A 24,296-nucleotide genomic window follows, 5' to 3' on the forward strand; every position below is an offset into this window, starting at 1 on the left:
ATATAAATAAATAAATAAATAAATAAATAAATATATATTTATTTATGAATGAATGAAATCTGACTCCTGCTGTGTTTGTGCTGCGACTATCGTTCGACTCGCACTGTATTGAACAGAAATGTTCAGTTTATAATTGTAGTGTCTGTTCTCTAACTGAACTAAATTATTTTATTACAACAAAAAAAATCTAAACGAAGCAATCTTGAAAAAATGCAAGCTCCGCCTCCACAGAAAACAGTGCGCGGGTCTTATTGCGCTTAAATGGTTTCAAATCTCATTAAAATCACATTTTCTGTGAGCGTGCATTGGATGTGTGTGCAGCACGGAAAATAGCATGCGGATCTTCTTGCGCTTGATTGGTTTAAAGTCATGTTAAAATGCAGACAAAGGAATCAATAAGAGGAATCATAATTTTAATTTTATAATAACAAGTATCCGATTCCAGAATAGGAATCGATTTTCACTTCCCAACCCTAGCCTTGATCCCCAGCTGACTCCGTACGGCCGAAACAAACGACTCAAATCTGAGAGCAGCAAACCTTTGTATTAGGATGATTCTGGATTAAATGCAAGTCATCAGAGAAGATATATTATCTTCTTGACTCTCTGTATAATCAAACCAAAAAAACAATTGGATAACTTGAAAACTTGTTTTTGTATTTGTGATAATGATGCAATGAAACATGTTGTGCCGATATCATTTTTGGCCAGGCTGCAAAAATAAGATTATGTTGTAGTCCATTTATGCTTTATGTTTTTCTGTGCATTTTTTTTGGCTTGGTAAAATAAAACCTACAGCTATGTTTTGTTTTTGTTTTTTTGCTTAAATTGATTTTGTCAGATGAATACCTTAACTAAGTTTAGTTCTTCCTTCATATAAAATATTAAAAATATATATTAGATTTTTGCCTCAAATTGTGATGGTTTAATCAAACTTGTAGGGTCATTAAAACCAAATATCTGTTCCTTGCATCACCTTTTAATATCCCCTCCTTACATCCACCACTGTAAAATTAGGCTGAAAATAAAAAAATGTCAGCCCCATATTATCCTATGGGTAAAAATACTCTGGTATGTAGCCATGGCAACAATGCACTTGTGCTCATTATATGTAAACCTGGCCATGGTTTCCTTCATGCACACTAGAGGTCAGCACTCACTCACCAGTCTGCTGATCTCCTCCTGTCTGTCTGGTGCTGATCGTGCTGTGGCTTTGATCATGGTGGATGTTTGATTATCTGTCAGTTTCTTGATGCACCGCTGCCCTGCTACAATGTTGCACACCTACGAGAACAGCAAACCGTATAAGAACCGAGAACGTGTTCAATCGGCGTAACAGTCGTGCGGATGACAGGACTCACCTCCAGGGGCAGGTAGGTGTGCTTCTGCTCCTGCCCCACCTGTAGACAGGGCAGGTGGGGGTATTTCAGCTGCAGGTTGTACTTCTGCTTGAAGTATTGAGCTACGGTACATTCTACCGTCTGTCCGCTTTCAAGCTGCAGGGGAAACCTGGGGACACGATTGACAGGATCAAGATTTACATCCAAGTTGGCAGTTGTTTTATAAACTTTTTGACTGCAGGAAACAAAGACGTGCTTCACACACATATCAGTTACACATCGATGTTAAGGTTTACCCATGCATAATGTGAAATTAGTGATGCACCAAAATACTGAAACCTAAATGAAAGATTTAATTTAGCCAAGAACCAAAAAATAAATAAACTATTCATTTGTCAATGCTCATAAAACTGTTGCACTAAACATTTAAATTGCATGAAAGTACATTTTTATATCAACTTTTAAATTATATAATTCGATTTTTACTGCAATTCATTTTTGAAACAATTAAAGAGTGGCTATAATAAAAATTAGTTTTCATGACAGATTTATTCAAAAGAAATGTTAAATAAATGAAGATGACAAAGTAAAAATATAATAATTACACTGCATATGTTTAGCATAATGCTCCTCTCTAGAGTTATATATAGAAACACTGATAACAGTTAAGAAAAGTTAGTTAAAACCGATAAAAAGCAGTTAAAAATGCACCATCTGAGAAGAGCTAATTAAACGACACCATTTCAGTTCCTCCAAAACTGTTTTGACCACAGCCATAAATTTATTTTCTGACAAATATTTTCAGTTGCTGGAATTTCAGGGCATCACTATGTCAAATATCAAAACTAACTCAAAGAATGGACATTATGAAAAATTGTGAATTATGGGTTGAACGACGATATTGTTTAAAGTCGACATTTATGTGATTAAAGTTGAGTTGACTAGTCGCTGAAGATGTCTTTAAGGGACATGCTATGGCATGAGACATATTTTTCCTACATAACAGCTTATTTTTATCAGCTCTTTTGTCTTTGGGTCGTTATAGTTCTCACAGATTTCTGCTTGTTCTGAACCAGATACAGATAAAGTAGCCCAGTAAAGATTACATTTACATGAATGCATTAGTGAGAGAGTGTGAATTAATTCTACCTGCCAGTGTCTCTCTACTAATAGTGAAGCTGTGGGTTTCAATTATTAAGAAACATATGCTAGAATTTTTCAGTTTCTAATTTATTTTACTGATAAATCACAGAACAGTGTTGACAGTAATTGTCTGTGCTACTGAATGTTTCTGTTCACACTTGATCATCTGCATGTGCTGTGCAAGCTACTGTCTGTATGTGTGTGTGTTACAACGCAATGCCGCATTAGTTTAGAGCGGCGATTAACGTACAATAAGCTGTTTAAAACATGCATTCACATTATCAATTTTGAGCATCCAGATGGTAAAATCAAACATATATATTGCATTTATTTTTCATTTTAACTGTTTGAAAACGGAGTGTAAAAGTGAACTTCATAGATTTCTTATCCTGTTGCGCCCTTTATAGGCCATGATCAGCAACTAGTTTACATCAAGCTTAAAGTGTCATAACAGAGCATTAAAGGGTTACTTTAGCGATTAGCATATGGCTTTGTATCAGTAGAAACCCTGGAGTATATTCAAATGATTGTGGTTTCCCCCCTTATATCCCCCGAGACAAGAGATTTATGCATTTTATTTCTGGAAAAATTCCTCCTATGATGCAAATTGACGATATTTGCATCATAGGAGGAATGTTTGGCCAAAGGCTAAAGACTACAGCCAGCAGAGGGAGCCATTTCCGCATGTTTTGAACCCGCGCTGAGGGATGGAGATCACACTCAGAGCTCAGCTGGCAGCTACAGGCACTCATTTAAACGGAGCTATGGTGAGCAATGTAAGTCTTTTAACTTCTCAAATTAATTTCTGTAAAAAAGTTAAGCTTGCAAAGGCATGAACTGAAACGCGCCAGACTGAGCTCGTGTTGTGAATGTATGCCGCGAGTGTAGTCGCGATAACCTCAGCTCTCATCACGAGAGCTCATCAGCTCGTTTATCTGACTCCTACAGTTAGTGCTCAGTGCTGTGATACTCGCGCGGCGACTCACTCATTATATTAAACAGACACGTTCAGTTTTTAATTGTAGTGTCTTCTCCAACTCAGTCACAGTTATCCAGTTGGTGGCTTTGGGAATGGCCTCACAGGGCAGCGAAGCATTCTGGGATTTGTAGTCTTTCATCCCCATGAGACAAAAATACATTTTCTGTCTTTTCTCAGTCTAGAAGGCACCAAATTCAAAAATAATTTCACATTTCTACTACATTGATGACCCAGTTTAAATACAGATTCATCTTCCCAGCGCTGAAGTACCCCTTTAAAGTCTGTGCAACGCCTAGTTTGAACTCCTATAGGATGAAAATTAAAGTATTGTTCCGTTCCCAGAACTATACTCACGTTTGGTGACTAGCAGGGCGACGAGTGACGTTGCAGACACGGTACTTCCTTTTCATTTGACCACAGTGCGTGACCTCCACCTTCAGACCTGGAAATGTCCACCAGAACAAAACACACAAATATAGGTTGTTATGGCTATTATTATTTAAAGTTTTCAAAACATTAGCAACTCAAACTGCAAAACTAGACTGCATGCATTACAAATCAACAAATCGGACTACTCTTCAAGCATTAGGTTTAATTGACAGACACTACGTTTCTGTTTTTGTCATGTTGCTCCTCTAGCCAATTTATTTTGCAGTTCCCTGCACCAGAACCAGCACCATTTCACTAGTGTGAAGTACAGAAACTGGGCAGCACTCACAGCCACAGCAGGGTAGCAATTACAGGATTCAGTAAAAGACCAAAAAGAAGAGCTGATCCACAATAATTCCCTTTGGAATCCATGAAAACAAGTCAGAATTTTGGATTACATCACTGATTTATAAAAGACCTATCATGCCCTTTTTCAAAGTCTTGATATTGTTTTGGGGCTCTACTAGAATAGATTTTCATGGTTAAACATGTTTTTTTCATAATTTTTTCATAATTTGATGCAGCTCCTCTCTTCCTTATCTGTCAGTAACGTTCGGTTTAGTTCCTGTCACTATCAAGCCCCTCCTTCTGAAAAGCACAATGTGCTCTGATTGGTCGGCTGGAGCAGTGTTTTGTGACTGGTCAAGCGCTTCCAGCGTGTTTGGGAAATATCCCGCCCCTTACCATAACCGCCAGTTCAACACACTACTAATTAACTCAACCTGCCCCTTTATTCTGCATATGAATTATTTAATTCAGGGAATTTTCCTGGAAGAAAACTCAAGACTATAAAGGAGGGATTTCAGGAAGTTCAGAAACATTGACACTGATATAGAGAAGAACTCCCGCTGGAAGGACTTTGTGCTTTGGAAGAAAGCAGAACACGTGAAAAAGCATAATAGGAGCCCTTTAAATTGATTTCTGCATTAAAGCACAATATCAAAATGACTCATCTAATTCAATTTAACAAGTAAATTAAGGCAAATCCATGGCAGGATGCTGAGATCATCCAATGACCTCACCTGATACTTTATCTCAAAATGTACAAATTCACAAAAGTACAAATTCACACAGAAAATGTTCAGGTACGGGGCTTTTGGTTCGGCATGCATTTGTGAGCGGAGTCAAATTTGATACTCTCAAGTTTCCCCCTTGGATGGGATAATATTGTTTATATTGATAAACTTTGATGTGAATGCATCTGCAAAACAATAAAAGACACCGAGTGAACTGCTGTGTGAGAAGTGCATGATCTGAGTTATCCTAAACATGATATGTGCTTTATATTAAGTGCTTCAAACTCACTTAAGAGCATACAGTTTAAAGCGGCTTGCCCTCATGAGTCATGTCATATGTGTGCGCTGTTTAATGCTTAAGTCAGCATGAAACAGAAGCTGTGATAATCTTTTCCTCTTTATTTGTGACGTATATCTGAGTGAAACGGCTTCTGGAATAAGAACAAATGTAGGGCGGGGCATCTGTGGGGAATTGATTGCATGGTTGTGGTTTGCTTTTGGTGGATCTCATTTGATTGACAGGTTGCCCCGCCCTCATTATCTGAAAAGAGATGTCGCTGAGAGAGGGAGGGGCAGTTATTCTGATTCAAGATTACGAAGCATATGAATAAAAAAAAATAATGATGTGCATAAATTATTTATAACTAATACTGCACAATCCCATTTAAGATAAAGAATAATTTTCTGTTTTTATTTTTATGGTGACACACTTGTTTTCCTCAGTGAGTAACTTTGTTGTATCCTTTATCTGTAAGTGTTAGAAATGTACATGAGTATCTCCATTTTGCATTAAGGCTAACAGCAAGCGAGTCTCTGTTAAACTTCAGTGAATGAGCACCAGTGCACGTCAAGCAGACAGAGCACAATAATTTTGACTAAAATATAAATTTTGCCAACATACAATATATTGGCAAATGTTTTGGGACGCCTGCCTTTCCATGCACATAAACCTTAATGACATTCCTTTCTTAATCTGTAGGGTTTAATCTGGAGTTGGCCCAACCTTTGTAGCTCTAACAGCTTCAGCTCTTCTGGGAAGGCTTTCCTCAAGGTTTAGGAGTGTGTTTATGGGGATTTTTGACCATTCTTCTAGAAGCGCGTTTGTGAGGTCAGGCACTGATGTTGGACGAGAAGGCCTGGCTCTCAGTCTCCGCTCTAATTCATCCCAAAGCTGTTCTATCGGGTTGAGCTCAGGACTCTGTGCAGGCCAGGCCAGTTCCTCCACACCAAACTCACTCATCCATGTCTTTATGGACCGATGCTTTGTGCACTGGAGCGCAGTCATGTTGGGACAGGAAGGGGCCATCCCCAAACTGTTCCCACAAAGTTAGGTGCATGTAATTGTCCAACATGTCTTTGTATACTGAAGCATTAAGAGTTCATTTCACTGGAACTAAGGGGCCAAGCCCAACACCTGAAAAACAACCCCACACCATAACCCTCCCTCCACCAAAATTTACACTAGTCACAATGCAGTCAGGGAAGTCCCGTTCTCCTGGCAAATACCAAACCCAGGCTCGTCCATTGGACTGTCTGACAGAGAAGCGTGATTGGTCGCTCAGAGAACACGTCTCACTGCTCTAGAGTCCAGTGGCGGCTGCTTTACTCCACTGGTGATGTAAGGTTTGGATGAACTGCTCAGCCATGGAAAAACCCATTCCATGAAGCTCTCTACACACTGTTCTTGAGCTCATCTGAAGGACACAAAAGTTTGAAGTTCTGTAGCTATTAACTCTGCAGAAAGTTGGTGACTTCTGTGCACTGTGACCCTCAGCATGTGCTGACCCTGCTCTGTGATTTTATTTTATTTTATTTTATTTTTTTTGGAAGATGGCGCCGCCGTGTTCGGTCGCCGTTCAGGTCGCTCCTCTGAGACTTTGCTTTTATTTATTATTCTACACTCTTTTGTTTCTCGAGGTTTACATTTAACTGCCGGTTGTATTCTGTATAACTGTGTATGTGACAAATAAAACTCTTGAACTTGATTTTACGTGCCCTATCACTTCATGACTGAGTTGCTTCCACTTTGTTATAATCCCACTAACAGTTGAGTGTAGAATATTTAGTATTGAGGAAATATCAGGAATGGACTTATTGCACAGGTGGCGACCTATCACGGTCCCATGCTTGAGTTCACTGAGCTCCTGAGAGCGACCCATTCTTTCACTAATGTGTGTAGAAGCGTCTTGATTTATACACCTGTGGTCATGAAGTGATTGAAACACCTGAATTCAGTGATTTGGAGGGGTGTCCCAAAACTTTTGGCAACATAGTGTATTTTGCAACCATAAGTAAAGCACTTTAAATGTTTTTCCCCTTGCCTTATCAAAAACATACCGAACTGTGACTTCAATACTGGAGTACATACCAAACCATAATTGTTGTGTATCGTTACACCAAAAACAAAAACACTTTACATTTTCTGATTGTTTGCCAGGCTGTTTTATGATTATTAAATTGTTGCTAGACAGTTGCTAAGGATTTCAAAATGAAGGATAAACCCACCTTTGATCTCCTTTGTGAAACGGACCCTTTGCGAGTCAGTAAGTGTCTTCGGCTGCTCATCGATGTTGCGGATGTCCAGAACTTCACACATGAACTCAATGACAGGCTGAGCTTTATAAAAGGCTGTTGCAGATACTGAAGACAAAAAATGTTGTACATTTAAGTATAAAACATTGACTGACATTAAATCAGTGAGCAATCAAGAGTAAAAAAAGCTGTGGCGTCGTACCGTCAATGTTGAGCATCATCTTCCACATGGCTGGCCGAACAGACTGGTGGAAGCCGAACCACACCTCCCTGCCTCCACCCAGAGGATGGTAGTATCCTTCAGGAGGGGAAAAGAAGGAGCGGCCCACTGGAGTGTACCTGCAAATGAGAAAGAAGGATGGTTCAATAGCTCCAAATCTTACTTAAGTGTGTAATAAAGCTGTTTGTGAATGTAAAAGGTCTGCAATATTTTAAAGATCAAAGTACACAACAAATAATGTTATATTCTCCAAAAAGAAAGAAGAGATTCTGCCTAAAAAAATGAGCCGTTAGTAATTCCAGTCTTTCATCTTGTATGCACCCACGTAGGTTTGTAGCAAATTTGCATAACGTCAGACTATGGTCCTCATTGGCTGCCCACGAACAACGTCTGCTTTGCCCCGCCCTCAAACACTGTCATTGAAGCTGAGACTGAAAGAGTTGGTTTGTGTTGTTCATGTTGCAAAAATGCTGTTTTCTGCAATGAAAATCTACTTTGATGCACTTCTGAAGAATGAAACTTGGGCTTGAATTGATATGGTAAAACCAACGCCTTCATTAATGTTTATATCACTGTGTACCAAGTGCCTAGGAAGCCTCAGCAGCTGAAATTCAGATATGGTAATGTGTGTTTGCTGTCATGCGCTGTAAGCGGTCGACCAATGATAAACTGGGCCTTCTGACCAATCAGAGTAGAGTAGACTAATCACAACAGACTGGACCATCCGACCAATCAGAGCAGAGTAGACCAATCACGGCAGACTGGGCCATCCGACCAATCAGAGCAGAGTAGACCAATAACGACAGACTGGGCCATCCGACCAATCAGAGCAGAGTAGCTCATGGAAAGGAGGAGTTTAGAGAGACCAGATCCTTTATCGAACCATTTCAGACACAGTGAGAAAAGAGCTGATTCTGCAATATATAATGAGAAAATTTACGTTTTTTTGACCTTTGATGCATGTATACTTGTTGAAGGAGACTCCAAAACAAAATTAGGACTCTTTAAAATAGCATAATATGGATATTTTAAAAAATGTTTGACAATAATAGGGCCTTATGAAATGTTTTACTTTTCCAGATTTTATTTTTTTGTTTACATTTTTCTGAATTTATGATTTAACACAAATGTATTAATAAAAAATGACGTCTGCACCACGCTCTCTCATCTCATACCTCCTTATCCTGTTCTGATGTGTAAATCTATTTAATTACTTTAATTTTACTTTAATTAACTCCTCACCCTAATGTCATTCCACACTCGTAAGACCTCTGTTCATCTTCACACACAGTTTAAGATATTTTATATTTAGACCGACAGCGTATCTAAGTGTATGCACACTATACTGTCCATGTCCAGAAAGGGAATAAAAACATCATCACAGTAGTCCATATGAGACATCAGTGGGTTAATTAGAATCTCTTGAAGCATCCAAAATACATTTGGGTCCAAAAATAACAAAAACTACGACTTTATTCAGCATTATCTTCTCTTCTGCGTTTGTTTTCAAACCTCAAATAAACGTTTTCGATGCTTCAAGAGACTCTAATTAACCCACTGATGTCTCATATGGACTACTTTGATGATGTTTTTATTCCCTTTCTGGACATGGACAGTATAGTGTGCATACACTTGCATACACTGTCGGACTAAATATAAAATATCTTAAACTGTGTGTGAAGATGAACGGAGGTCTTACGGGTGAGGAGCGACATTAGGGTCATTAGACAAAGTCATTAATGACATAAATTTCATTTTTGGGTGAACTAATAACCCTTTAAGAATACAGCTGCGATTTGCACTCAAAATTCACAATTGTTTTAGTCACTTTATTTAATATTTCTCCACATTCACAGGGGAGTAATACACTCACAGGCTGTGTTTCGGCTCACAGGCCTTCCTCTGTTTGATCATTCCCCCATTTGAATAACGCGAAAAAATATTAAATAAAGCGACATTTTTGTTTTCGAACTTGAATTTTATAATTTTGAGTGCGGATCACAGTTGTATTCTAGACATTAAAAAACATACTATTTAATTAATCTTTTAAAATGTAATTGAAATGGAAGACAAAATGTATGCTATTCCTTAAAACAATTTTTAATTTGGTATTACTATTAATAATGATAATGATGGTTACAATAGGGTTTCAGTTTCATAATAATGGGCAGGTTTGAGTATGTATAGTAGACAAAATTGCCTAAACACAAATCTTTTGCACTTCAATATTCCTGGACACATCCATATTGCGATTCGACTCTCCAAAATTTGCCAAATTCCATGACATTCCTTGTTATATAATAAATTGCATTTTCTAGACTGGATTTCGCGATTCTGTCTGCATTTTGTGCATCGCGGAAATCATAGGGCCAGAGGATGCCTGTGCCCTGTAAGGCCATGACCAGCGTACCTCATGGAGGCCAGATGTCTCATGGCCACATCCAGGGCTTGGACAGAGTCCAGCGGGACCTGAAGACGCCCACTGACCAGCGTCTCCTGCAGCAGCCTCCACGACACCTTGGCCAGCCAACGAATGGACACTTTAAAGATGCGATCTTTCCCCTCTCCAGGGATGGTCACCTCAAAGTCAACCTACAACATGAAATAAGAGGTCCAGAATGAGATGAGCATGAAATTACACGAATTATAATTCAAAACATGACAGGAATGTATAGGAAATTTAAAGCTGCAGTCCATAAGTTTTCCACCTTTATTGCCATCTCTGTTTGAAACCTGCAATTGCAGTTATTTGTGGAATTTGCATCTTTACGTGGGCTGTGCATCGGCACGGCTCCTCAGCGCGGATGAATCTAATGTTTTGAGGTGTGTGTGTGGCTGTTAATCATTCACCGCACCAGTGTGGAGACTGTACTTCAGAATCACAGATTCTACATATTGGAAGTATGAGCAAAACACGAATTTTAATTCACATCAAACCGTGCAAATTATTATTATTGTTATACTTTGTGGTCAAATTGTTAATGTCAGCAACATTAGCTTTGCGGGACTGTGTATTTAGTGTGTATTAGCGTTACCTGTAGATTTCAGTTTTTGTACAGTGTACTCTGCTTTTGAATACAGGTGAATCTCCAGTTGTCACTGATGATTGTCATTTGGACATTTCTGGATTATCCACAATCAAAATGACTAGTTTAATTTTTCCAGCTGCTGTGAGAAAAGGTTATAAATGATCCGCCACCTGCAGCATCCTCACATGCGATACGACTACTAGCCGTACTCCTTTATGTTTACAGACACGAAGTAATGACACAAAGACATGCTCCACCAGTACCACTCAAATGATAACACATTATTACAATCTTACTGTTCTGAATCGGGCTCTGGTAAGGATAGTTTTGAACACGGGCTGGTTATGTACTTGCTCAAAAATCAATTTGGGATCATTTTTAACCCCAAAAAGTTACGGACTGCAGCTTTAAGAATTGATGACATATTGACTCATTATTTAAATTTGTTACAGTGTACCTTTAATAGTCAAATAAAATCACATAAAATAGTCGCAAAGTTTCCATAATTTATTACACCAGCAGTCATCATAAATATATTGTGAATCACATCCTCACCATCTTCTCAATTAAATCCTTTACATACCTTTTCGCTGCCTATAGGTAACGCTAAAACGGTGTAGATATTCTTCTTCCCATCGTACACTGGCTTCCGGTCACCAAAGAGCTGCGGTTTGAAATGTTGGACCATGTATTCCACAACCTCCCTGTAAAGGGTCACAATTTAACTGTGATTATTCATGCTTTATAAAACCTGACCAAAACATTATTCTGTGATGACGACAGACTGGCTGTATAACATAATATCCCACTCAATACACAACCACAGGCAAATATATAAATACATACATGGACATTTTGGACAATTTAAAAAATATATTTTTTTAATATATTCTGCTCACCAAGGCTGAATTAATTTGTTCAAAAATACAGTAAAAACAGCAATATTGTGAAATATTATTACAAATTAAAATAAGTGTTTTCTATGTGAATATATAGTAAAGTGTAATTTATTCCTGTGATCAAAGCTGAATTTAATAATAATAATAATAATAATAATAATAATATATTTTTATTAAAAAAAAAATTTTTATTAAAATTTTTTATTAAAGCCAACTTTTCATAGTTAAAAACAATCCCAAAGTGCTACACATAAAACAAATAAAACAAAATTAAAAACCGGAAAGAACACTTTAAAAAAAGTTAGCAAAAAGTAAAAAATGCTTGTTTAAAAAGAAAGGTTTTTAGTTCTTTCTTAAAAGAGTCTATGGCTTGAGAAGCCCTAATAAATTTAAATTTATAAATAAAATATGAAAATATTATATGAAATAAATGTATCATCATTACTCCAGTCTTCAGTGTCACATGATCCTTCACTAATCATTCTCATATGAGGATTTGATGCTCAAGAAACATTTATGATTATTATCAGTTTTGAAAACAGTTGTGCTGCTTCATATTTTTATGGAAACTGAAACATTGTTTTTTGATATATATATATATATATACATAGTATATTCCTCAACAGAACAGCATTTACTTGAAATATACATTTTATAATATTATAAATGTCTGACTCTTTACTGTCACTTTTGATCAATTGAATGTGACCTTGCTGAATAAGAGTATTAAAAATGGTTTTACCCCAAACATTTGAACTGTAGTGTTTTAATTAAGATATTAAAAAAAACATTTTAATATATTTTCTCCCTTAACCACTTCAGCTCTGCAGCACATTTTGCATTTTTTTGAGAATTAGGAATATCTGAATTTAAAAGAGCACCCTACCCACATACATTGGAGTAAATTGATAAAAAATGGTCTCATTTTACAGAAAAAACTCTAAATTTTAACACAGTGGTGGAATATTGCATATATTATATTGTATCTATTCACAATCTTATGATAAACATAGATAAAAAAATAAATATTTTGATTTATTTTTAATTAATTTGTTATTTAAAAATCTTTATTTTTTTTTATCATTTTGGGATCCAAGCTTTTTGGAAGTTTCTGTTGATTCTATAATTTAGCACTAAACAGGGGAAAAAATTATTTTCTTGATATCTCCTTGCAAATAAAAGTTATTGAGATTTATCTGACCAAAGTGTCTAACAACTCCTACTCATCTCCATTGACATCAACTGGCCACTAGGAAATCGAAAAGAAGGCTCCGCCTCTTCAACTTTGTAAAGGGAGATCTTGGGCTCTGATTGGTCTAGAATCATGATCCACATGTTTATAAAGAGCTGAGATTCTCAGCTTTTCTGTAGCATGATGCAATATGTGATGACATCATCAAAAATCGTGGCTAACACCGACAATCAAAACTAGCAATAAAAAGAGTATTTGTCTGCATCACATGTTTTGATCTGGACATCGGTGACATTTTACAGTGTCATTTGGCCATACTTGCTCACAGACATGTACAAATAGTCTCATTTTGAAGCAAACAACCTAAGGAACAAGCTGATATAGGGTTGAGGCTAGTAGCTTTACAACGAGTTTGTGATCCGAACAGGAATATGACTCATGTGTTTGCTTGTTCAAAGGAGTCATTTCCATCTTTGTGATTCTTTTGATAATAAACTTACTGTAAATTATTGAATTGGTGAAATTAACTACTCAGCGATATTCCTGAGGCCGATAGCTTTCATTTGATATATGGCTTGTGTATTTTAGGTGTGTTTGTGTGATAAAAATATGAAATTTTATATTATTTGCATGATTTTCTCAAGGGGTGGTCCTTGCGGGGGGGGGGGGGGGGGGGGGGGGTCGAATTCAGACCGTATTATTTTCTTCTATGTAATATAAATGCAGAAGTTGTTGGGTTATTAAGAAAGTTGAGGTTCTAATCTTTCAAATGATACCATATATGTCTAGTTTTGTGGTGCGTCAGTTATAGATTTTTAAAAAAGATTATGATGATGCAATTTTGGACCCACCGGTGGGTCCAAGAGGGGGTGCAGAGCTGAAGTGGTTAACTGTAACCCCCTTTTTGAGGACAGACATGAAAATGGACTATGCAAACTTAAACGGCTGTAATTCAAGAATTATTTTTAATGTAATATTAAACCTAAGTTGATCTTGTTTTAAAGAAGAGACTCAGCAGATTATTGTTGAAGTGAAAGCCATTTAAAAGATGAAAGTATGAAAAAGTTATGGAAGTTTGAATTTACTGTAAATAAAAAATACTGTACTAAATATTTTCTTTTATATAAAATATAGATTTTACAAAAAAATACTATAAAATTACTATAAAATCAAAGCTATATGTCTTAACAAGTTATGTTCCAAATTTGAAGTTGATATCACAAAAATTAAAGTTCCCATTTTGTTGGGATTTGGGATTTTGTTTAGGCGCTGTACCAGAAATACCCACCGGGGGTCATCCACATTTCATTGAATGTTTTTGTGATGCATTTTCCTGTAACAAATACAATATTTCTGTCTAAATATCACTACTATCACAAAATATTCACTAAATATGGAACCTTGAACCCAGACCTTTCCAATAATATGTGTTTTGTCAAGATTAGAAAATATTTAATTTTAAAGTAGTTAAAATAATTTCTGTAATATGAAACATGACACCGCCCTCTAGCGGATGAGCCTGCTAGAAAAATGTAGAGTACTGTTTCCATGGTAATGCAACGTCAGATTTCATTTCATTTTGAGTTCGTAAGCTTTCGAATGATACCTAATTTATGATGACTACTAAAATATATGATACGAAAAAAGGCGATCAAAAGAGAGCCGAGCATCCCGCCAACAGGACAGTGACACTTTATAAATGGATTTATTAAACCTACATTTTAAACCCCCAGATGATGAACTTTACATTTACAGTATTTTAATTAAATCTAATTGCATTTAGGTTAACAAAAAATGTGTTAAAAAGTTGTGGGAAAATACTTCATCTATAAATCTAAAGAAAAACCAACTGATGAGCTTTAACAGGCCATTTCACTGTGTAAGCGTAGATCTATTTGCATCCTTTTCTGCCTCAAAAATGTGATTTTCAAGGGTCCAAAAGCATTGAAGGGCACTATCTTGGCTCATGCACACTCATGCAGTGGTGATGGCATGAAGACGTCACTTCTCACACTCATCCTCACACTTGTGCAGACGTGTCAAGAATAACCCAGGCTTAAGTTGTATTTAACTCAGCAGGCAGAAGGCTAAGCCGAACTGAAATACAGTTACAGGATAAACAGGAGTCTGCCGTTGTCTCTGCACATCGACCAGGACATTTCATCTTAAAACCTTTCCAGGGGAGAACAGCGTGAGAAGGTTTATTTCTAGGTCACGCTTTACATAAGGGAGGAAACTGAAATATTTTGGCCCTCGCCACACCGAGCCGTGCACATCTGCGGGCTTGAGTCTCCTGATCCAAAGGCTTTCAGAGAAATGGCTTATAATATTTCATTTTAATAGGGGAACCTTTACCTCAATTCATATTGAGGAAAGGAAAATGTGGACAATTATTAATTAGCTTTTATTTTCATATTTTCAATTTCCATTTTAATTTGTAAGTTTTATTTTATATTTTTATTTTCATATTTATATATTCATTTATATTATTATATTATTTTTTATGCTGTCAAATAATTAATCATAATTAATGGCATCGTGTGTGTGTGTGTGTGTGTGTGTGTGTGTGTGTGTGTGTGTGTGTGTGTGTGTGTGTGTGTGTGTGTGTGTGTGTGTGATGGGTAGGTTTAGGGGCAGGGGCAGTGTAAGGGGATAGAAAATACGGTTTGTACGGTATAAAAACCATTACGCCTATGGAGAGTCCCTGTAAACCGCATAGACCAACATGTGTGTGTGTGTGTGTGTGTGTGTGTGTGTGTGTGTGTGTGTGTGTGTGTGTGTGTGTGTGTGTGTGTGTGTGTGTGTGTGTGTGTGTGTGTGTGTGTGTGTGTGTGTGTGTGTGTGTGTGTGTGTGTGTGTGTAAACTACTCTTTCTAATGCTTTTAAAATAAGTCTCTTCTGTTCATCAATCAATGTTCGGGGGTCAGTGATTTTGAGAAAAAATTTATACTTTTATTTAGCAAGGATCTATTAAATTGAACTTTTGAATGGTAATGTATATTGTTACAAAATATTTCTATTTGAATATTTCTATAGGGGGTGGCAGTGGCTCAGGGGTTCATGTAGATTGTCTACAAACATCAAGGTTGGTGGTTCGATCCCCGGTTCCACCTGACCAAGTGTCGAGGTGTCCATGAGCAAGACACCTAACCTGCTCCCGACGAGCTGGATGGCGCCTTACATGGCTGACATCGCCGTCGGTGTATGAATGGGTGAATGTGAGGCCAAAATGTAAAGCGCTTTGGATAAAAGCGCTATATAAATGCTGTCCATTTAAATGCTGTTCTTTTTTCACATTTTATTCATTAATGAATCCTGAAAAACCATCAGGTTATAAAAAATATTAAGCAACAGTTTCCAACATTGATAATAAATCCTCATATCAGAATGATTTGCGAAGGATCATGTGACACTGAAGACTGGAGTAATGATGCTTCGAATGAACATTCAGCTTTGATCACAGGAATAAATTACATTTTAAAATATATCAAAATAGAAAACCATTATTTAAAATTGTAATCAGAATATAATTTTTTTTCTGTATTTTTGATCAAATTAAAGCAGGCTTTATGAGCATTAAATACTTATTTCAAAAACATTAAAAATAGTAATGTTTCCAAACATTTGACCGTTACTGTATATGTACACACACATATTACATATTTTCAAACTTTTATGTTAGATGAGGTTCATCACGATTAATCGATTTGACAGCACTAATTATTTTATATTTATATGACATTTGATATTAAGTCAAAATTCAATGATGTTGAAAATCCCTTAGGAGTGACAGTGGCCCTTTGAAGGTGACGGGATGTTTACCTGTTGACCCGCCGAGGACACTTATCAGGTTTGATGTCCACTTCATAGTGGTACACATCCATTTTTGGGATCTCCACCTCAAAGTAGTTGGCGAGCAGCTTGATGGGTTTGCCGACGGTGCCCATGCCCGGCCTGCGGGGCGCCTGGAACACCTGCTGCAGGGGTGGGGGGTACGGCCCGACGGGCACTGCGGACCACAGACACACACACACAGAGGTCATTAAGCAGATAGAAGGTTATAAGAGCGGGACACACTGAAAGGAAGAGTTCAGGGGGAGTTTGGGGGATTATGGGACTAGAGATATGGTGACAGGAGTGTGTATGGAAACGGGACAAAAGCAAGGAAAAGGAACAAAGAGGATGGTGACTAAAATGGGAAGGGGGTGGAAAGGCAAAAGGAGGAAAAAACGAATAAAAGAAAGTAGGGAGGATGGGGCTAAAAGGACTTAAGAGTGAACTGCAATCTACATCAATTTTGACAATCATTACTCGTTCGATAATAAGAGAAAGCCTTTCCGCACTTTCACATCTTGCCCAGTGTTACATATTATATATATATATATATATATATTCTAAGATCAATCACATTAGCAGTGTATACCACAATATATTTATCTGGATATAAATATAATTTACAATATATTTATTGCTGGAAACGGACTCAAAAATGGTTTATATTTCAATACAAATGTGATTTGCAACCAACAGATCTGATTGTTTATATATTAAGACATTACGAAACATCAAAACATTCAAACTAATGGTTTAGGTTAATAAAATTATTTCTGTTTCACTTATTTACACAAATATACAACCAGTCAAAAAAAATTTTTTTTTAATTACACTTTTATAATTAGAATGCATTTAATTGATCAAAAGTTCCTTTTTTTTATTTTATAAATTATGTTTTGTACTTTCTTTTCATCAAAGATTCCTGAAAATCATTATCGGTAACACTTTATTTTACGGTTCAATTCTCACTATTAATTAGTTGTGTATTATCATGCATATTACTAGGATATTGACTGTTTATTAGTACTCGTAAAGCACATATTATTGCATGATCATATTCTACATCCCATGATCCACCCAATACCTAAACTTAACTACCTTACTAACTATTAATAAGCAGTAATTGGGAGTTTATTGAGGCAAAAGTTCCCCATACTAAAATGTTATGAAAAATAGTTTGTTCTTTTCGGCATTTACGTATCTGTTCATATTTAATAGACTTGAGTTGCATGACATTAAGGCCTGTTTTATATCCCCCCCCCCCCCCCCCACAAAATTGTATGCTTTTATTTTTTTAAATCTTTAATGAATTATGTTTTATACAAATTTACTATCAAAAACAGCTAGGGGTGTAACAATATATCGTGATATAAAAATATGACGATAGGGTTAGGATTAACAAATGTAGGCTACCACAAATGTAAACTGTCATCACGTACTCACCATTGTGTCGTTTTTCATTTAACTTCCAAACACAAATGAAGATATTCTTTATGAAACCTGAGGGATTTATGTCCCTCCATTTTTAAAGTCCATTCCTCTCAAACTTAAAAGATGCAAAGAATGTTATAAAGGCAAGTAAAAATAACTAATCGAGTATCTAATCCAAACATTCTTTAGGCTTCTGAAGAGACACAATGGCTTCATGTGATGAAAAAACGTTTATTTTGGCTTAAATATCGAGATACATATCGTATCGTGAGTTCAGTATCGAGATACATATCGTTTCGTGAGTTCAGTATCGAGATACATATCGTATCGTGAGTTCAGTATCGAGATACATATCGTATCGTGAGTTCAGTATCGAGATACATATCGTATCGTGAGTTCAGTATCGAGATACATATCGTATCGTGAGTTCAGTATCGAGATACATATCGAATCGTGAGTTCAGTATCGAGATACATATCGTATCGTGAGTTCAGTATCGAGATACATATCGTTTCGTGAGTTCAGTATCGAGATACATATCGTATCGTGAGTTCAGTATCGAGATACATATCGAATCGTGAGTTCAGTATCGAGATACATATCGTATCGTGAGTTCAGTATCTAGAGATACATATCGTATCGTGAGTTCAGTATCGAGATACATATCGTATCGTGAGTTCAGTATCGAGATACATATCGTATCGTGAGTTCAGTATCTAGAGATACATATCGTATCGTGAGTTCAGTATCGAGATTCATATCGTATCGTGAGTTCAGTATCGAGATACATATCGAATCGTGAATTCAGTATCGAGATACATATCGAATCGTGACACCAGTGTATCGTTACAACCCTAAAAACAGCGGTAACACTTTAACCTTTTAAAATGTATTCAAATTATTAATTTTGTGCTGCACAACAGTGTTTTAATGTTTAATTAAAACACAAAATGCGTAACACTTTAGATTAAACTTGTTATAAACTACTCGTTTATAATCGTCCATATTACTAGGCTATTGGCTGTTCATTTATCAGTTTCTATAAAAATATTTTCAATATTAATAACAACAAGAAATGATTAATGTGCAGCTAATTCTCATATTAGAATGATTTCTGAAGGATACATTAAATTGTTATAATATTTCAGAATTTTACTGTATTTTTGGATTAAATAAATGCAGCATTGGTGAACATTAGAAACTTTTTAGAAAATTATACAAAAATCATACAGACCACAAATGGTACCAATGGTGAATGGTAGGGTACACAAATATATAGCACAATGTAAGCTAAACAGTGTAGCGAAGTGTGTGTTTGTTCATTAGAAAACGATGCAAAGCAGAAACAGACTTTTGGACCCAGCTCTGTGAAGTCACCCACTAATAAAAAGAGCCTGTTCCAATCTCCAGTTGCTTTGTGTTTAATAAAGCCCAAAGCAAACCTGCTTCACTGGAACAGTTGTGTATCTATCAGTGTTTCGTCAGTCGGGCCTGTGAAATGATAAACTACAGTGACTCCTGCAGTGATGCTGTGTGCTTTAAGACACCTAGAAAAAGAGTAATACACATTCAACCAGAAATACTTATCAACATTTAAAATGGAGAAGGAAAGCATTTGTTGTCAAAGGTTGTGTGTCCAATCAAACTATACTTTGTTTTGCTGGGAAATGTATTTGTCACTTTGCTAGTCAAATTGGACAGTCAACAGTTGACCCGCCCTCACCCTCAAAAACCATAAGCATCAACAAAAGATCAAAGAAAATACATTTACAATGAGAATAAACACAGTTTAATAATTTGAATATTATTGGGTCTGGTGTTATTCTAGTATTATTTATATAGTCACACTTTAGTTTAGGGTCCAATTCTCATGATTAATGACCACTTTTGCCTCAATAAACTCCCAATTACTGCTTATTAATAGTTAGTAAGGTTGTTAAGTTTAGTTATTGGATAGGATTAAGGAATGTAGAATATGATCATGCATTAATATGGGATTTATGAGTAACTTATAAACAGCCAATATCATTAATAATCTTGATATTATTAATGGTTAGTAAAGTAGTTGTTAAATTTAGGATTATGGGATGTAGAATATGATCATGCAGAATAAGGCATTAATATGCGCTTTATAAGGACTAATAAACAGCCAATATCCTAGTAATATGCATGCATAATTAATAGTGAGAATTAGACCCTAAACCAAAATGTTACCTTTTATATAATATTGCAGTATTTATTAATACTTTGAAATAGCTTTAACTTTTATATTTTAATTTTTTTGTTTTGTGATTTTTTCTATTTATCTTTTTTTTAGTAATTCAACTTAAATGTATTTAAAGTCAATTAATTGCCATTTAAACATTTTCTAAGTTTAGTTTTTAATTTAATATCTATAGCTTTATTTCAATAAACAAAAAGGGTTTTTAATAGCTTTGTAACAACACTGGGTTGGGTCTGTGCAGTCATCATAACTTAAGTGCATTTCAATGTTTCATTTTCAAATTGACGAGAGAGATTTATTTCCACGTTAAGATACATTAATCTATCCCATTTTGATAAATTGATATAAATTGAGATAAAATTGAGACTTTGGAAAACATCGATAATTCTTTATATTTGAAAGCCGATAACCAATATATTGGTAGATAACTGATATAGTGGCAGATAACCGATATAGTGGCAGATAACCATAGTGATAGATAACCGATATATTGGCAGATAACCGATATAGTGGCAGATAACCGATATAGTGGCAGATAACCGATATAGTGGCAGATAACCGATATAGTGGCAGATAACCGATATAGTGGCAGATAACCGATATAGTGGCAGATAACCGATATAGTGGCAGATAACCATAGTGATAGATAACCGATATATTGGCAGATAACCGATATAGTGGCAGATAACCGATATAGTGGCAGATAACCATAGTGATAGATAACCGATATATTGGCAGATAACCGATATAGTGGCAGATAACCATAGTGATAGATAACCGATATATTGGCAGATAACCGATATAGTGGTAGATAACCAATATAATGGCAGATAACCAATATATTGGTAGATAACTGATATAGTGGCAGATAACCGATATATTGGCAGATAACCATAGTGGTAGATAACCGATATATTGGCAGATAACCGATATAGTGGTATATAACCAATATAGTGGCAGATAACCAATATAGTGGCATATAATCAATATGTTTATTTGTAGTCTCAAATAAATAATTATTAGACATAAAATATTGTCTTGAGATTAAATTTTTATTAGCTCTTACGCAAAGCTTCCGCGAAGAAAAACAGTGCTTTAAGCCTTAATCTATTGCTGAAGATTTGCCATATGCCCTTGCTAAATGTTGAAAATGAATGCTGAAAGGGTTAGTTCACCCAAAAATGAAACCAAGCCTATGATTTACTCACCCTCATGTTTATAGGTGTATATCATATGACATTCTTCTTTCAGACAAATACAATCGGAGTTATATTTTAAAAGTCCAGGCTAACGTTAATCCAAGCAGTAGGCTAGTTGTAGTTGTCTTTGAAGTCCATAAAAAAAGCAGCTGTCCGTCAAATAACGTACTCCACACGACTCCTATGGGTTAATAGAGCCTTCTGATTCGAATCGATGCGTTTGTGTATTAAATATATTAAAAACGTTATAAAGGAAACCTGCCTTGAAGTCTTCCATTGTAACCCACGGCTGTTTAAGCCACAAGATGGCGCCAGCGTTAAGCATAGAAGTAGTACCGGTCAAGATAACTCGTAGTACCCGTATAAACGGGTATTATCTGGAAATAACATACCGCTGGAATGCGCGATTGACCAATCAGAATCAAGTATTTCACAGAGCCGTGTAATAATGGCAGATAACCGATATAGTGGCAGATAACCGATTAATTGGCAGATAACCGATATAGTGGTCGATAACCGATATAGTGGCAGATAACCAAATTAGTAGCATATAACCAATATAGTGGCATATAATCAAAATGTTGGCAGATAACGATATAGTAGCAGATAACCAATATATTGGCAGATAACCAATACAGTGTTTCCCACACATTTTGTGCCGGTCCGCCACAGAATCAACACAGGCAGCCACATATTGCTTTGTCATTAATTTTTTTAATACTATTTAAAAGATGCACGCATATTCCTCCCTCCGTCTCTCTTTCTCTCTCTCACTCAGTCAGTCAGTCAGTCAGTCACTCAGTCAGTCAGTCCCTCAGACAGTCTCTCAGTCAGTCAGTCACTCAGTCAATCAGTCACTCAGTCAATCAGTCACTCAGACAGTCACTCAGACAGTCACTCAGACAGTCAGTCAGTCAGTCAGTCAGTCACTCAGACAGTCAGTCAGTCACTCAGTCAGTCACTCACTCCATCAGTCAGTCACTCAGACAGTCACTCACTCCATCAGTCAGTCACTCAGACAGTCAATCAGTCAGTCAATCAGTCACTCAGACAGTCAGTCAGTTACTCAGACAGTCACTCAGACAGTCACTCAGTCAGTCACTCAGTCAGTCACTCAGTCAGTCACTCAGTCAGTCACTCAGACAGTCACTCAGTCAGTCACTCAGTCAGTCACTCAGTCAGTCACTCAGACAGTCACTCAGACAGTCACTCAGACAGTCACTCTGTCAGTCAGTCACTCCGTCAGTCACTCACTCCGTCAGTCACTCACTCAGTCACTAAGTCAGTCACTCAGACAGTAAGTCAGTCAGTCAGTCAGTCAGTCACTAAGTCAGTCACTCAGACAGTCCCTCAGACAGTCCCTCAGACATTAACAGTCTCTCAGTCAGTCAGTCAGTCAGTCAGTCAGTCAGTCAGTCAGTCAGATAACGATATAGTAGCAGTCAACACAGGCAGCCACATATTGCCTTGTCATTATTTTTTTTTAATACTATTTAAAAGACGCACGCATATTCCTCCCTCCGTGTCTCTTTCTCTCTCTCACTCAGTCAGTCAGTCACTCAGTCAGTCACTCAGTCAGTCACTCAGACAGTCCCTCAGACAGTCCCTCAGACAGTCTCTCAGTCAGTCAGTCACTCAGTCAATCAGTCACTCAGACAGTCACTCAGACAGTCAATCAGTCAGTCAATCAGTCACTCAGACAGTCAGTCAGTCAGTCAGTCAGTCAGTCACTCAGACAGTCAGTCAGTCACTCAGTCAGTCACTCACTCCATCAGTCAGTCACTCAGACAGTCACTCAGTCAGTCACTCAGTCAGTCACTCAGTCAGTCACTCAGTCAGTCACTCAGTCAGTCACTCAGTCAGTCACTCAGTCACTCAGGCAGTCACTCAGGCAGTCACTCAGGCAGTCACTCAGACAGTCACTCAGTCAGTCACTCAGTCAGTCACTCAGTCACTCAGGCAGTCACTCAGGCAGTCACTCAGGCAGTCACTCAGACAGTCACTCAGACAGTCTCTCTGTAAGTCAGTCACTCTGTAAGTCAGTCACTCTGTAAGTCAGTCACTCCGTCAGTCACTCACTCCGTCAGTCACTCACTCCGTCAGTCACTAAGTCAGTCACTCAGACAGTCACTCAGACAGTCAGTCAGTCAGTCAGTCAGTCAGTCAGTCAGTCAGTCAGTCAGACAGCCACTCAGTCAGTCACTCAGACAGTCCCTCAGACAGTCCCTCAGACATTAACAGTCTCTCAGTCAGTCAGTCAGTCAGTCAGTCAATCAGTCACTCACTCAGTCAGTCAGTCAGTCAGTCAGTCAGTCAGTCAGTCAGTCAGATAACGATATAGTAGCAGTCAACACAGGCAGCCACATATTGCTTTGTCATTAATTTTTTTAATACTATTTAAAAGACGCACGCATATTCCTCCCTCCGTCTCTCTTTCTCTCTCTCACTCAGTCAGTCAGTCACTCAGTCAGTCAGTCAGTCACTCAGACAGTCACTCAGACAGTAACAGTCTCTCAGTCACTCAGTCAATCAGTCACTCAGTCAATCAGTAATTCAGTCAATCAGTCACTCAGTCAGTCACTCAGACAGTCACTCAGACAGTCACTCAGACAGTCACTCAGACAGTCACTCAGACAGTCACTCAGTCAGTCAATCAGTCAATCAGTCAGTCAATCAGTCAGTCAATCAGTCACTCAGACAGTCAGTCAGTCAGTCACTCAGACAGTCAGTCAGTCACTCAGTCAGTCACTCACTCAGTCAGTCACTCACTCCATCAGTCACTCACTCCATCAGTCAGTCACTCAGACAGTCACTCAGACAGTCACTCAG

The 24,296-nt window shown here is 37.2% G+C and overlaps 1 protein-coding gene across 1 annotated transcript in view; it reads right to left on the bottom strand.

Moving 5' to 3' along the window:
• ago1 (argonaute RISC component 1) overlaps nt 1-24,296 on the bottom strand; it is a 47,130-nt gene that overhangs the window by 12,740 nt on the left and 10,094 nt on the right. Inside the window, exons 2-9 of the mRNA XM_067447822.1 lie at nt 16,602-16,788; nt 11,272-11,392; nt 10,070-10,251; nt 7,642-7,778; nt 7,413-7,547; nt 3,817-3,904; nt 1,362-1,509; nt 1,165-1,284 (exon numbers count right to left, since the gene is read on the bottom strand). Of these exons, the coding sequence (XP_067303923.1) occupies nt 1,165-1,284; nt 1,362-1,509; nt 3,817-3,904; nt 7,413-7,547; nt 7,642-7,778; nt 10,070-10,251; nt 11,272-11,392; nt 16,602-16,788 (1,118 nt within the window). The remainder of the gene's footprint in view (nt 1-1,164; nt 1,285-1,361; nt 1,510-3,816; nt 3,905-7,412; nt 7,548-7,641; nt 7,779-10,069; nt 10,252-11,271; nt 11,393-16,601; nt 16,789-24,296) is intronic.

This window comes from Pseudorasbora parva, chromosome 7 (assembly GCF_024679245.1).
Source record: "Pseudorasbora parva isolate DD20220531a chromosome 7, ASM2467924v1, whole genome shotgun sequence".
In the NCBI taxonomy this organism is placed as follows: domain Eukaryota; kingdom Metazoa; phylum Chordata; class Actinopteri; order Cypriniformes; family Gobionidae; genus Pseudorasbora; species Pseudorasbora parva.